At 39.7% G+C, this 16,507-nt stretch overlaps 1 protein-coding gene across 1 annotated transcript in view; it reads right to left on the minus strand.

Moving 5' to 3' along the window:
- The window catches only part of FRMPD4 (FERM and PDZ domain containing 4), a 206,425-nt gene that overhangs the window by 42,261 nt on the left and 147,657 nt on the right, over positions 1-16,507 (minus strand). Inside the window, exon 5 of the mRNA XM_068963327.1 lies at positions 8,529-8,574. Coding sequence (XP_068819428.1) covers positions 8,529-8,574 — 46 coding nt within the window. The remainder of the gene's footprint in view (positions 1-8,528; positions 8,575-16,507) is intronic.

Below are 16,507 nucleotides of genomic sequence, written 5' to 3' on the forward strand. Positions count from 1 at the left end.
AAGGGCATATGGGAATGTGAACAGGAAAGGGTACACACACACATACGAAAGGTGCCACGCTTTATGAGCCCAAAACTTGAGCTTCAGCCTCTTGTTAGTAACCTGTGATCCTATAATCTTACTGGGCAAGGTAGCAAAGAGGCCTTGATTTAGGATTGAAAGTCAACTAAATCACTTTGCTTGACAGCAGTAATTACTAACACAATATTGTAAGTCGATTATACTTCAATAAAATAAATAAATAAGAAATAATATAAAAAAATAGGAAGTCAACTTCATGTTCTGCCTCACCTTATAGGCCCTTTGTCTTTCATTGGAAAGAGGGGCTGAGAGATTCAGTTGTTCCCCCTTAGAAATGCAAAGGACAATGAGGAAACCTGCTCAGAGGATATGATCTTGGGAAATGGACTTCATCTGAAAAGTAGCCTCTTTGAACAGTTTTCATGAAGCCCAAGGGGAAGGGAACTCACATGGTAGGTGTCTACCATGTTGCAAGCAACACCTGTTTATTCTGCATTCTCTATTGAACCTTATATAGAGGTAAATAGTTAGCCTGAATCATACAATTGCAATTTTAAAATCCTACAATTGCAAATACTGGATATACCACGTAGTTCAATCTAACGTTCTTCATACTATACAGTTCTAAGAGATTGAGAATGTTGTGTAAAGAATTCTAGTAATTAACTCTAGAATCAATGGAGGCTCAACCTCCTGTGTACTGCAATCATCTCAAAGCATGAAAGCCAGTTAGAGTATCCCATATTTTGAATTTTAAATAAAATGAAAAAAAAAAAAGATTTCCATCTTTTTCAAATACAAGTATACTTGAGATCAGTTTAAAAACAATACGTTGGAATGGATAAGTTAGGTGTGCTCTATCCATACAATGGGCTTCCCTGGGGCTAAGTGGTAAAGAATCTGACTACCAGTGCAGCAGACAGGAGTTCAATCTGTGGCTTGGGAAGATCCCCTGAAGGAGAAAATGGCAACCCACTGAGTAATCTTGCATGGGAAATCCCATGGACAGAGGAGCCTGGCAGGCGACAGTCCATGGGGTTGCAAAGAGTTGGACACAACTTAGCAACAGAAACAACAACATCCATACAATGGAATACTATTTAGCTACAACAAGCATGAAATTCTGATACATGCTACAACATGGATGAACCTTGAAAACATCATGGTAAGTGAAAGAAACCAGACACAAAATGCCACGTATTTTATGATTTGATTCCACTTACATGAAATGTCCAGAATAAGAAAATCCACAGAGACAGAAAGCAGGTTAGTGGTTGCCAGAGGCTGAGAGGGTGGGGAGAATGAGGAGTGACTGTTTAATGGCTATGGGGTTTCCTTTTGGGGTGGTAAAAATGCCCTGGAATTCCAGAGTGTCAATGGGTGCGCAAGATTGTGAATGTACTCGATGCCACAGAACTGTACACTCAAATATGGAAGATTTATGTTATATGTTTTTTTTGTGATAATAAAACAAAATCATTGTTGGAAAAACCCATTATAAAACGTGTGTGTATTCCTGGGTGGAGTCTGCCTTAATGCTGAGAAAATTCTGTTATTTCAAAAGTTCCCCTGTGTCTTAAGGGCGGTATGGATGGATGGTTTGGCCTCCAGAATTTCAATTCCCCCATTTATGCAAGATGTTAAAGGGAATGGCTGCCCTTTAAAAACAAAACGAAGTGAAACATACCTGCTGCCCTGCAAAAGAATCTCTGAATGGCTGCTCCTAAAAAGAAAAGCTTTGAGCATGCTCAACGTGACTTAAAAGTCCTACTGCAAAGCAGAAGTCGTGGTACAGAGGTGTTCTCTTCGGTACCATAATTACAGGCCAAGCTTAGTCATAATGAATGAACAAATCATACAGTAGTGAGTTCATTTGCTTTTGATATGCCATTTTTTAGCTAAAGGGAAAACATTATTTTCCGGTAATGATTTTAAGCAGGGGATATTTACACTGGCACAATGTGTTTAGCTTGAGTGAAGTGGCTGTAATAAAGCTACCCAGAACAGGCATTGCTAATTAGAGATATTTGAATGTGAGAACACCCCACTTTCTCAGCATTGTTTGGGAATGATGTATTTCACATGTGTTCCATGCACCAGATGCTGAGGTTTATTCCATTATGTATCTGAATTTCTAAATGTAATATTTTACCTCATTTTTCTAAAATGTTCTACATAATTCCTTGCCTCAATAAAAAGTATATTTAACAGAATGTAGTTTTCCACACATCTCATTTGCTGCATAATCTTAGAATGCAGTGATGGTCCCATGGAAGTACATAAGGTTATTGCCCTTAAAAGTGGCCCCTTAGAGCAGAATTGGTCAAGATGGGGAAGGTTGTTTCATAGCTAATGCATGCCTACCTCTTGGAGATCCATTCCGGAATTTATTAGGTTAGCCAAAAAGTTTGATTGGGTTTTCCATAACAGCTTATGAAAAATATTGAACGAACTTTTTGGCCAACCCAAAGTTTCCCATGCCCTAATAACAATCCTGGTAACTTAGGAAAACCAGAAAAGAAACTAGATAGCCAAGGTAAATGTTACTTTATACGTATTTTGAACTTTATATGTATTTTGAAGACTTTATATGTATTTCTATTAGACTTAGGATAAAAGTCCAAGAATCTACACAAGTTGCATTTTGTTGTTGTTGTTCTGGATTTGTGACTATTTCATATAATAGATACATATTCTAAAAACTACTTTTTGACAATAAAAACATAAGCTCTTCAAGTCTGAAGGTTATTGAATTTGAATCAATAAAGTAATGATTTCTTCCACTGACTAGAGTTACTTCTGGTACATGAGGTATGTAAACTAGTCATGACTACAGTTTTGACTGAAGTGTTTCTCTCTGGCTAAAAAATAGACAACGTGCACCATCCAAAAACCTGATGAATTAATTCCTGGCAACATGCTGACCAGGAGGTGCTGATCACAAGCACTTCATATCCTGTGGTGGAAATGACAAATAATCACTATTTAGAATAATCAGATTTTCCTGCTGTTAATTAATTTTACGATTAAAACGCCTCTAATCAACCCCTGCACCTCTTTTCAAATTCCCTGTTGCAAAGATGGCCATGATAGATGGCTGACATTCTTCTGATGTTCTTAGATGTTCTAAGTCACTAGGACTTAGTTTGAAACAAAATTACATAAGATAAATTTCCTGAAGCTGAAGTGTAAGATCTTGAACTTGCAATTCTGTAGCTCTAAAGTACTACTTGTATAGTGAAGATTAACTAGCCTACAGTTATCACTGGGTGACTGGAGTTCTTCCAAGCAGACCCTAAGACCAGAATTCATAAGATGATAGCTGATTTGGGAGATGCTCCTAGAAAGCATGAGCAGGTGAGCAGGGGAGGGTGAGGAAGCCAACAAACCATTCATTGTTTAGTCAGGCACCACGGTCAGCAACTGGAGTTGAACCATGCTGGGAAGATCTGAAAAACATGGCAGGCTACATGCCTTGAAGTTGACTGAAGAGAGAGGGAACTGGGTTATTTATCTACCAGCTCCTGTCAATCAGTGATGAGAGATGGCTGTTCTTCTGGGAGTGAGAATTCCTAGTGGAGTGCTCATAGAGCATTTCTGGCCTGCTCCAGGAGCATGGCCCTGTGGTGAAAGGGCCCACAGGCAAAGAATCCCTGGTGCTTTCAGTTGGAAATTGGGCCACCATGCTCACATGCCAAGGGGATATGTTCTGGGTCCTGATAGCATCTACTACAGAGGAGCTTCCATGAAGAGGTGTGTAGCCTCGCTCAGGCATGTGGAACACAGTGGAAGGTAGACAGGAAGTGAGAGGCAGACAAGTAGATCTCTCAGCTCTTTGGCCTAGAGGGAAGGAGAAACATGGTAGCATAGGGATGCCAGAAATGAGAGTAACTTAGCCCAATCCAAATGATCTAGGGTTATGTGAGGGGAGATTACAGAGACTGTTTAAATACTCACTGTCTCAGGTAATGTTGGATTGGGACGCTCTGAAAGTTCTAGACTTGGGAACTATGGAAAGGAAAGAAGGGAGCAGGTGGCCAAGAAAGATTTGGGATTAAAAATGGTAACAGTATAAGGGAATAAGATGGTATGTCAGAAGAAAACAAATAAAATCCACAAGTAACCCAAATATTCCTCTTCTAAAACTCCATCCTGAGGAAATGTGACTAAATACAGATAAAGATTTACACACAAAGATGTTCTTTGTGGATTTATTTATAATAGAAACATATGAGAGACAGTGGGCCTAATGATGGATGCTGGTTAAGGATCTTGGTTCAATGTAGTGTTTTCTAGACTATATATAATGCTTATATAGAAACCTTGATGATACAGGAAAATGCTTGACATACTAAGTAAATGAAGCAGAAAAAAATGTACATATAATATGATATAACTACTGATAGACTGGAAGTAAATAAGCCAAAATGTTTACTCTGGTTGTCTTTGAGGAAAAGTATTGCCAGCACATATTTTCCTGCTTCTGTATTTCCTTCTGCTCTTCCATGATTCTTCTCTAAGAAATAAGGTAAAAATGGTGGCAACTGAGGCCTCCATAATACTTAAAATAAGAAGGCAAAACCCATTAAGAATTATTTCTCATCAAAGAATTTTGGGAATCCTTAGTTTTCTCCCAGACCCCATTGACCTGAACCTCACTGGAGGTTGATTGCTATGGCTGGGTCATGTTGGGGTGCCCTGGGAACACATGGAGTGTGCCAAAAGGTGTAAACACTGGCTCTCTGTCTTGACTGGATCTTATTACACAGAAGAAATACAACATAAAAACTGCCGACCAATAAGTTGCGAAGAAATTAAAATGCTAATTTCTCTTGTCTGTAATAAAAGTAGATTAATTGACTTTCTTTTGGTCTAGTGGATCCTTCATTTCTGTCAATTTTGGTTGCCAAGAAAATGTTTAGCAAATACATAAAATCTGATTTTTTTAAAAAAGCCATTTGCTTGCAGGAAAATCCAAACACAAAAATAAAAGTAAAAATCTGCAGTCTCTTTTCTCATTTGCACTCCTCTCTTCATTTGATATATCTATTTAAGTAACTTTAAGGTTTCAATTCTTTCAGTTCAGAGGAGGAAAAAGCCACTTTGGACTGGATCAAAAAGAGAAGGCTTTAGGTGACACATTGGTTCCCAAATAGGGGTGATTTGGGTCCCCAGGGAATGTATAACAGTGTCTGAGGCATTTTTGGTTGTGACCACTTGGGACAGCATGCTACTGGCATTTAGTGTGTAGAGGCCAGGGCTGCTGCTAGACACACCTCCCAACAGAGAATTCTCCAGCCCAATGATGCTGATGTTGAGAAACTCCGAGGTAGCATGCAGAATCTGTACTAAGACTTGAAAGGTAAGAAGGATTTGGTGAGGCTGAGGAGGTGGCAGGTAGAGTATGTGAAGAGCATTTCAGGAGGAAGGAGGGTTGGTCAGAGGAAAGTCAAAGTTGAGCATGCACCTACAATAACTGGCCAGGAGCGAGTGACTCTGAAAGGTGCAACTGCTGGCTGCAAGACCAAGCAACACTCCTGAATGTTAATATAGCACAACAGCAGAAGCCAACTGAACTCCCAGAAAATTCCAGATTATCTGTTAAAAGTAAGTTCCATGATTCATGAATAGTAATGAGTATTGATATGAATAACAAGTCATGCAGACTGAAAAGGCAAAAACAGCAAGCAAAGCCATAAGACAAAACCCTTGACTTATATGTAAAACTCCTCTAGGCTTACTGTGCCAGGTAAAGTGCGATCCCACGTTGGAAAAATAACCTGGTTTGGAGTAAAATAGTTCTGATCTTGCATTGCTAATGGGTTATAAAGTAGGGAGAGAGAATTCAGGAAAGACCATGTAAATGTAAAGTTTTACCAGGAATTTCTGGTTGGTCAATCACTTACATATGACAGACATTTACATTGGCTTTGCCAAAATGTATCTGTTCACTGCAGAGAAATGAAGAAGAATGGATAGATCTGAAGTGGGTGTGAGTGATTACTGGTTTAAATGAAATAATCTGAAGACAGATGAGCTGTACTTTCTAAGGAAGGAATCACCGGGTCATGAGGTAGTGGATGTGAAAGGCCCTTAGATGGGATGCCATCTGACCCTCTCCTCACACAGATGAGGAAACTGGGATTGGAACAGCTGTGGGAGTCACCTGTTATACTGTTGGGAGCTAGATCTCAACTTCTGGTGCTTTTACATCCTGCTGCTGCTGCTAAGTCACTTCAGTCGTGTCCGACTCTGTGCGACCCCATAGACGGCAGCCCACCAGGCTCCCCCGTCCCTGGGATTCTCCAGGCAAGAACACTGGAGTGGGTTGCCATTTCCTTCTCCAATGCATGAAAGTGAAAAGTGAGTGAAGTCACTGAGTCGTGTCCAACTCTCAGCGACCCCATGGACTGCAGCCTACCAGGCTCCTCTGTCCATGGGAGTTTCCAGGTAAGAGTACTGGAGTGGGGTGCCATTGCCTTCTCCGGCTTTTACATCCTACTGTGTCCTTAGATTTCAAATCCAAGTGTGTGTGTGTGTGTGTGTGTGTGTGTGTGTGTGTGTGTGTGTGTGTGTCTAGTTGTGTCAAACAGCACTAAAAGTAACACTCAGTATTAAATTGCTTTTAATATATGTAGCAATGTTCCCCCATGGCATAACTTGGTGTCTCGTGATCTTACTACAAACTTGAGTACATATTTTTTCCTGCCTAAAATGCCTAGTCTATAGTGCTTAGCAAGAAAATTTTATGACAGGGGAGATGAAGAGTTTGGTCAGAAGATGGAGACTGGCAAATACCAGAGCCTTTGAACTGATGTAGAAATATTTATGGGGAAGAAAAAAGATGTATAAGCAGGCTGGAATTTCTGTTCTTCCACCTGAAGGCCACACAAGGTACTGACAGCAGACATTTGGGGAAAAAAATCTGAAGGAATTGGACTTGGTATTTTTCAGTTCACTGCCCATGTGTGAAATTCACAAGCAATGGCAAATCTATAGAAATAAATAAATAGTTAACTAGTGGCTGCTCAGGATTAAGGGTAGAAAAAGGGATTTACTGTAAATGGGAATAAGGAATCCTATTGGGGTGATACACGTGTTCTCAGACTGGATAGTGGTGACAGTTGCATACCTCAATAAACTTTGTAAAGATCATGGAATTATATACTTACAATGGATGAAGTTTGTGATATGCAAATTATACCATGATAAAGTTGTTTTAAAAAAATCATGGGAACTCAAGGCAGTATAATTTTAATCATCCTCCACCCTTCTGACAACCTACTGAACTGTCCAACATCTGCACCAAATTATTATTATTCTTTGCTATTAATTATATATATTTTAAAGTTTATTTAATTGAAAGATAATTGCTTTACAAGATTCTGTTGGTTTCTGCCATACAGCAATTTGAATCAGCCATAGGTATACATATATCCCCTCCCTCTTGAACCTCCCTCCCACCTCCCATCTCATCTCACCTCTCTAGGTTGTCACAGAGCCCTGGTTCAAGCTCCCTGAGTCATACAGCAAATTCCCACTAGCTCATCTATTTTACATATGGTAGTGTGCGTGTTTCCACATTTGACCCACCCTCTGCTTCCCTGCTACCCCGTGTCCACAGTCTGTTCTCTCTGTCTGAGCCTCCATTGCTAGATATCATATATATGTGTTAATATATAATATTTGTTTTTATCTTTCTGACTTATTTCACTCTGTATAATAGGCTCTAGATTCATCCACCTCATTAGAACTGACTCAAATGCATTTCTTTATATGGTTGAGTAATGTTCCATTGTGTATATGTACCACTGCTTCTTTATCCACTCACCTGTCGATGGACATCTAGGTTGCTTTCATGTCCTAGCTATTGTAAATAGTTGTTTTGAATGATATCTTTATTATTTTATACTTTTTAAAATTTCATACTTGTCCTAACCACTTACTAAGGCCCATCAGGTATAAGTCCAAGATATTTTCAAATCCATCCACCTCTTCCCATCATTACTCTACTTCAGATCACAATTATTTCTCACTGGAATTACTCCCACAACCTTGATCATCTGCTTCCTGGGATATATTAGCAATCAGTATATTCCAGTTATTTCTCAACTTTAAAGTCCCACCAAATTATTTAGGTGGGGATAAGGAAAATAATCATGCTTTAACTTCTTACAATTAGATATTCCCTTTAGACTTGTGATTCTTAACCTGGAAACTTAAAAGAATCACAAGGAAATTCTTGAGTTTTGTGTCATTTCCAGATGTGAGAGGCACATAGGACTGAAAAGTTGATTTCCAAGATATTTGGGAAATGCATCACTTTCTTTTCTCTCCAATGAAGGGTTTTTATCATAGAGTACAAAATACATATAATCAAGATTTTGGAACTGGTACTATGAATGCATGCTATTTCTCTCTGCTGTTATTCCCTGGAGTGGAGTGGCAGGAGGAGACTGGAAATCTGAGAAAACAGACACAGGCACTTTTACTCACAGGACACTTACAGGGTAAGGCTGAATAACAGTGAGGAGTATCGACTCTTTGCAGCTTCTGTAAGAGAGAGGAAAAAAAGTATTTATGACATGCACAGAGCCTGGGTCTACCGGTGACGGTGCTCTTTTGAAACAAAATGTGTGATGTTGGCGAGTGTTTCTTGGACTCCCAGGGCAGAGATTCAAAAGGCTCAGAAGTGAGCTTTCAGACCACAGAGAAAACCAGAATCAAATGTTTACCCAGTGGAAAGCCTCCTGTTCGATTTATATTGGGTGATATAATCTGCAACACTGAACAGCAGGGCCCTAAAATAAAACTCGCTGAAGGAAGGTCGGATTTTAAAAGCATCGACTGAGCCTCTCAAAATTGATTCTCCCCTTCTGACTTTCCTTTAGCTGCTTAAAATGTCTGTGCAATTTTCTGGAAGGGGATAGATTTTTTTAAATGGTATCAATTCACTGAACATCATTATCTTCTTAGGGTCAGCATCAGGAAAAGAAAAATGTCATCATAGGTTTCTTATGTAAAAACAGGATCGCAGCAAATATGACTTCCCATGCTGTGTGGCTTTCTATGGCTAAGGTAACAATGCCTAGGATCTTGAGCTGATAAACATTTCAGAAGGGCACTCATTGGGATATATTGTTCACCATAGTGAACACTGTGTAGCCAAGAGCAGGACAACGTAATACAATGTCATGGTTTATTTAATTTCCCCCAAGTAAGCCAAACCTTTCAAATAACTTGACCCTTTGAGGAAAAATCTTATTATAGGTTGCAATAGTTTTTCTTCCTTCCTTTGTTCCTTTTTTATACTGAGTAGGAGAAAGGTCAGTTGCCATTTCGTTGAGCAGGGGCTGACTTTTTCTATAGTTTAGGTGGTAATTAATTACCTGCTTTTGTGACATCCTGCCCAAATGATTCAAGACAAGGGGATCTATTGCAGTGCTGTTCCTTTGGAGAAGTCATGACAAATTGCATTTCTAGCATTAAGTACTCTTCAACCCCTCACTATAAGCCCATTGCCTGGGGAGGACCATGTGATTTGCCACAGGAGCGGTGGCAGCTGGGCCCTGATGGAGGGAGTAGGGGTGGGGAAGAAGAGAAATCAATGGGGAAGAGAAAGAGGACTAGAACTCAAGAACTGGATGAAGAATCAGAACATTTAGAATGATGTTGATGGTGGGAGAGGCCTGTCTGATCCCATCAATTCCTAGTTGCCAAGGGTTGACAGAAAGCCCCACTAACTGGAGTGGCAAGACCGTGTTCCCATTAGATGGAATAATAGAACAACAGTGTAATCAAATGAGAATTTGGTGAATGAGACAAATGACAGTGCATGGCTGGTGGCCATGGAGCCTTGTGGAGCAGTTCTGGGGAGCAGTCTGGCACACCTAGGCAAACTTCAGCCTCACAGCACTAGGACCGAGCCATTCCACTCCGGCTTATATCCCAAAGAAATCCTCCCATTAGCCTCTGAGGGAAAGTGGATGAGGATGTTCCCAGTCAGGGGACGCATGGATGTGAAACACTGGAGGCAAGGTGGGCATCCATCTCTAGGAGGGTGGGCATGTGAATGTGTGGACTGAGTGCATGGAACGATGTGGCAGGAAGAATCAGAGTATGGTAGCCAGTGGAAACAGTGTCAGACTTCATTTTGGGGGGCTCCAAAATCACTGCAGATGGTGATTGCAGCCATGAAATTAAAAGACGCTTACTCCTTGGAAGAAAAGTTATGACCAACCTAGACAGTATATTCAAAAGCAGAGACATTACTTTGCCGACTAAGGTCCGTTTAGTCAAGGCTATGATTTTTCCTGTGGTCATGTATGGATGTGAGAGTTGGACTGTGAAGAAGGCTGAGCACCGAAGAATTGATGCTTTTGAACTATGGTGCTGGAGAAGACTCTTGAGAGTCCCTTGGACTGCAAGGAGATCCAACCAGTCCATTCTGAAGGAGATCTACCTTGCGATTTCTTTGGAAGGAATGAGCTAAAGCTGAAACTCCAGTACTTTGGCCACCTCATGGGAAGAGTTGACTCATTGGAAAAGACTTTGATGCTGGGAGGGATTGGGGGTGGGAGGAGAAGGGGACGACTGAGGATGAGATGGCTGGATGGCATCACGGACTCGATGGACGTGAGTCTGAGTGAATTCCGGGAGTTGGTGATGGACAGGGAGGCCTGGCGTACTGTGATTCATGGGGTCGCAAAGAGTCAGACACGACTGAGCAACTGAACTGAACTGAGCCGTGGTGTGTGCCTGTTGGTCCTGCCTGGCCTGCTCTACCCAAGGCTGTCCCCAGAACCCTTAGCAGTAGGCAATAGGCTCAGAACGTATCCTGGGGACATAGCTGATTGGACCCAAGTGTTGGAATGAGGCCACTGGATGTCCTCTCTCCAGAATCAGAACTAAGAGATACAGACAAAGATCTGGAAGCTGAGTTACAATCATGACTGAATAAGAGGAAAGATTACAGATGCCAGGGTCCCCTGAGCAGGCCTAGTTCCCACCATTCCTGAGGGCTGGTTGTTCATCATTTTACATCAATAAAATGACTGAAGTCAAATATCTCAGTATGATATCTGTCGTCAGTTCTGGCAATGGGCTTTTATTTTTCGTTTCACTCATCTGTAAGTACTTAATTATCACCTGCCAGACAAGAAGAATTAACTCCATAGTGCTTTGGGTCCCTTAGGATTCTAATCCTAGAAGGAAAAAAAAGATGGGAGTCACATATGTTCACATATTAGAGAATGCCACAATGATTGAGGCAGGTTCAGCTGAGGCCTGATGCCAGTCACCCCTACGTGCCAAAACAGGGTGTTACATACTTTCAAAGGCGAGATTAAAACCAGAGTTTGGGACCCTTTTTCATCTTGGGGTATTAATCATGACTTAACTGAAACAAAGATAATAGGGAAAGGCCAGTGCAAGCAACACATGGCCGAAGAGCAAAGGCTACATTTGAAAGATTATTACCCTTCCACAGAGACAGACTCTAAGTGTGCAATTCCTGTGATGATATCTGGAAGACACAGTAGATATGGTGCCCTGGGGTCATTTAATAAAGGCATTGCTCAACTGAGCTTCTTCCAGGGCAAGAGGGCCTTATTGGAAAGATGTAGAAGCTGAGGAGTGTTGGACACAGCCAGTCACTGGGTACTATCTGATTCAAGGGACCTGCAGTTGGAACAACCCGACAGAGAAACCTTCTAGAAATCTGCACAGGTACCCATAAATCAACTGTCATGATCTTCCATGGATAGAGGAAGTCAATACTGGATTACCTTGGTGTCAAAACAGTGAGAATTTCCTGCTTTTTACCTCACTGTCCTGTCCTCATTTCAATGTGGAAGGTGCCAAAGCTGGAGAAAAATCTTGGGGAATGCCCCTTAACACAGTGAAGGCTTCCCAGATTGGAAATATGGGCAAGGGAGAAATTTTGTGGCATTGGCAGTTTTGACTATCATGTGACAAATGAACATATTGATGACAGAGTAAGAGTTGTTGTGATTATAAGTATTCGAATGACTGGAGAAATTTTCTGAACATGCTTAATATATTTGTGGACCTGCCTGAGATTTGAATGAAGACCTGGCCCTAGAGAGCTGTTCTGAACAGGCAAAGAGGGAAAAGAACAGTTGCTTTACAATTTTATCCTGAGACCTAACTGCTACATTTACTCCCAACTTTACTTTATTTAAAACTGACTTGAATAGATCAGATTATTTGAATCCAAACAGTTCTTAACTAAGACAGTGAGTGCTTAAAATCTGAAGAATAAACAATAAAATGGTAAGTGCAAGAATGAGAGGTCTGATGTGGTGGGGTGGGGGAGAGTGAATGGGCCCATGAGGCTGTGGAAAAGATGCTCATTTTCCCTACAGCAATGCTCACTGGCACTGTATTTGTAATTTGTTCATTTCCAGAAAAAGAAAAAGAATATTCACAGCTCCAGTACAGTCTGCTAGGAGCAGACAAACCCCTGGGGAAGGACTCATTATTCATGTTAGATGCTAACAGAATAAGCATAGACTGCATTAGCTTCCTATTGCTGCTGTAATAAATTAGTGGCTTAAAACAGCACAAATTGGTTATCTTACAAGTCTGGAGGTCAAAAGTCTGAAATGGGCCTCACTAGGCTAAAATCAAGGTGTTAATAGGGCTGCATTCATGCTGGAACCTTTTCCAGATTCTGGAGGCTTCCTATATTCTTTGGTTTGTGGCCCCTTCCTCCATTTTCAAAAACAGCAATGTAGCATCTTCCAATTTCTCCCTGAGTCTCCTGCCTTATTCGTTCACCTATAAGGGCATTTGTGATTACATTGGGTCCACCTGGATAATTCAGGAAAAACTGCTCCATCCTTAACTGAATCACTTCTGCAGAGCCACAGGATCTGGGCATTATGATGTGGATCAGTATTCTGTCCTATCACAGAAGCCAGCTTCATTAGTTATTTTGTGCTGCATAGCAACTTACCATAAACTTAGCAGCTTAAAACAACACACATTTATTATCTTACAGTTTCTATGAGTCAGACACATGAGTATGAATTAACTTGGTCATCTTATCCAAGTTCTCTGATGAGACTGCCATTAAGTGCTACCCAGGGCTAAGGTCTCATCTGAAAGCTCCACTGGGAAAGATCCAATTCCAGGTAGACTTTTTACGGTTTTTGGCAGGATTAAATAGTTTCTTTTGGGATTGTTGGACCAAGGGCTTCAGTTCCTGCTGGCAGTCAGCAAAGGAAAAGGAGACAGAATCCTTTGCCAAAATGGAAGGTATAATTTTATGTAACATAATCACAGAAGTGACATCCCAGCACCTTTGCCATATTTTTTTTGGCAAGAAGCAAATCACAGGTACCACCCACATTAAAAGAGAGGGAAATACACAAATTACGAACATTAAGAGACAGGCATCATCCATGGGGCCATCTAAGATTCTGTCTGCAACACCAACAAAGAAAGATTCACAACCAATTAATCTGTAAGTGTCTCAAAGGTAGTGTCCATGTATGACTTCACCTTACACAGAATATTTTCCTGTCAAGCATGTCAGAAAGAAGCACTGCTCAGTATACATTATTCATTTGAAAATGGAAACCATTTTCCAAAATGTGTCTATTATATTTACAGCATTTAAATTCTGTGTCTATACTAATTCCCTGTTACTCATCTGAAACATAACCTTTATTGATTTTAATTTTACCACTTAACAAGTAAATGATGCTGTCTCAATTGAAATAAAATATTCCAATATGTTATTTACCATTAGAACTAGGGATGTGTTTTTAGTCTGTTTTCTCTCACCTATAATTATTTAATTATAATCTGCCAGACAAGAACTCCATAATGTTTTGAATTCCTTAGAATTCCTAACCCTAAGATCCTAGGAGAAAATAAAGAAGATCAAAGCCATTTAAAAATAGCCACAACAGACAAATTAGAATTTGGAATGAAAAATGGCTCATTCAAGTAATCAGATAACGTCTTTTTATGAAGGCTTAAAACAGCTAGGGACTTGAAACAAATCCAGTTAGGAGCACATTTAGAGAAGTACAATTTCATACCGAATGCCAAGTGAATTTTCTACTCTTAAAGATTAATCTCAAATTAGAGTGCCAATATTTTTTAAAATGATTGAATTTGTGAAAATATCACTTTAATCCCTATATCACAGTGCTGACCTGCACAGGAAAATATAGTCTAATCTACCCTAAAACACTCCTATAAAATTTGTTTTATTCCTCTCTTTTCATTCTTTTAACAAAAGTCTTTTCTTAGATTTTTTTGATGGAAAATCCCTTGAAACATGTTTGGGACACCCAACGTCATTGGTTGCAGGTCGTTCTTTGGCATCACAGCCCATTTTATTTTATTTTATTTTTGATTTAAGCAGTTTTATTTTATTTTATTTTTTTAATCAGGATCTGACCTGTATTTTATTTATTTTTTAAAATACAAATTTATTTATTTTAATTGGAGGTTAATTACTTTACAATATTTTGTATTGGTTTTGCCATACATCAACATAAATCCACCACAGGTATACACGTGTTCCCCATCCTGAACCCCTTCCCTCCTCCCTCCCCGTACCATCCCTCTGGGTCATCCCAGTGCACCAGCCCCAAGCATCCAGTATCATGCATCGAACCTGGACTGGTGATTTGTTTCATATATGATATTATACATGTTTCAATGCCATTCTCCCAAATCATCCCACCCTCTCCCTGTCCCACAGAGTCCAAAAGACTGTTCTATACATCTGTGTCTCTTTTGCTCTCTCACATACATACAGGGTTACTGTTACTATCTTTCTAAATTCCATATATATGTGTTAGTATACTGTATTGGTGTTTTTCTTTCTGGTTTACTTCACTCTGTATAATCAGCTCCAGTTTCATCCACCTCATTAGAACTGATTCAAATGTATTCTTTTTAATGACTGAGTAATATTCCATTGTGTATATGTACCACAGCTTTCTTATCCATTCATCTGCTGATGGACATCTAGGTTGTTTCCATGTCCTGGCTGTTATAAACAGTGCTGCGATGAACATTGGGGTACACGTGTCTCTTTCAATTCTGGTTTCCTCAGTGTGTATGCCCAGCAGTGGGATTGCTGGGTCATAAGGCAGTTCTATTTCCAGTTTTTTTAAGGAATCTCCACACTGTTCTCCATAGTGGCTGTACTAGTTTGCATTCCCACCAACAGTGTAAGAGGGTTCCCTTTTCTCCTCACCCTCTCCAGCATTTATTGCTTGTAGACTTTTGGATCGCAGCCATTCTGACTGGTGTGAAATGGTACCTCATTGTGCTTTTGATTTGCATTTCTCTGATAATGAGTGATGTTGAGCATCTTTTCATGTATTTGTTAGCCATCTGTATGTCTTCTTTGGAGAAATGTCTATTTAGTACTTTGGCCCATTTTTTGATTGGGTCGTTTATTTTTCTGGAATTGAGCTGCAGGAGTTGCTTGTATATTTTTACTACAAAGTCAGTCATCAAGACAGTATGGTACTGGCACAAAGACAGAAATATAGATCAATGGAACAAAATAGAAAGCCCAGAGATAAATCCATGTACCTATGGACACCTTATCTTCAACAAAGGTGGCAAGAATATACAATGGATTAAAGACAATCTCTTTAACAAGTGGTGCTGGGAAAACTGGTCAACCACTTGTAACAGAATGAAACTAGAACACTTTCCAACACCATACACAAAAATAAACTCAAAATGGATTAAAGATCTAAATGTAAGACCAGAAACTATAAAACTCCTAGAGGAGAACATAGGCAAAACACTCTCCAACATAAATCACAGCAGGATCCTCAATGAACCACCTCCCAGGATATTGGAAATAAAAGTAAAAATAACAAATGGGACCTAATTAAACTTAAAGGCTTCTGCACAACAAAGGAAACTATAAGCAAGGTGAAAAGACTGCCTTCAGAATGGGAGAAAATAATAGCAAATGAAAACTGACACCGCCTATTTTAAAATTTCATTGGATATAAAGCAACTATACTCCAATTAAAAAATTTTTTAAAAACTTCATTGGATGGGATTCTGTTGCAGCAAGCGAAGAATCTCAGAATCTAATGAGGTTTTTGGTATTAAAATCCCTTTCAACAATGAAGCTAAAGTTTTTGTTTGCTTTCTCTTAGAGTAGAATAGCTTGACACCTTTCTTAGACTTTCCCACTTGATATTTACATGATCTTAATACTGCAGTATATAATCACATTGGCATGCACTATTGTATATTTCCCTCACAGGCCGAATAAACAGATTTCCTTAACTAATACAGAGATCAACACGAATTTACGTGTGACGAGCAATGAGACTTCCTCAAAGATTGGGAAAACAGAATAAAATGAAGCAAAAGCAAAACAAACTAAAATGTAAAGAATATATTCCATGTCAAAATTCAGGAGGAGTCTTGTTTTTGTTTTTTGTTTTTTAAAGGTCTAAACAAGTGA

The sequence above is a fragment of the Capricornis sumatraensis genome, chromosome X, assembly GCF_032405125.1.
Source record: "Capricornis sumatraensis isolate serow.1 chromosome X, serow.2, whole genome shotgun sequence".
Taxonomy (NCBI): domain Eukaryota; kingdom Metazoa; phylum Chordata; class Mammalia; order Artiodactyla; family Bovidae; genus Capricornis; species Capricornis sumatraensis.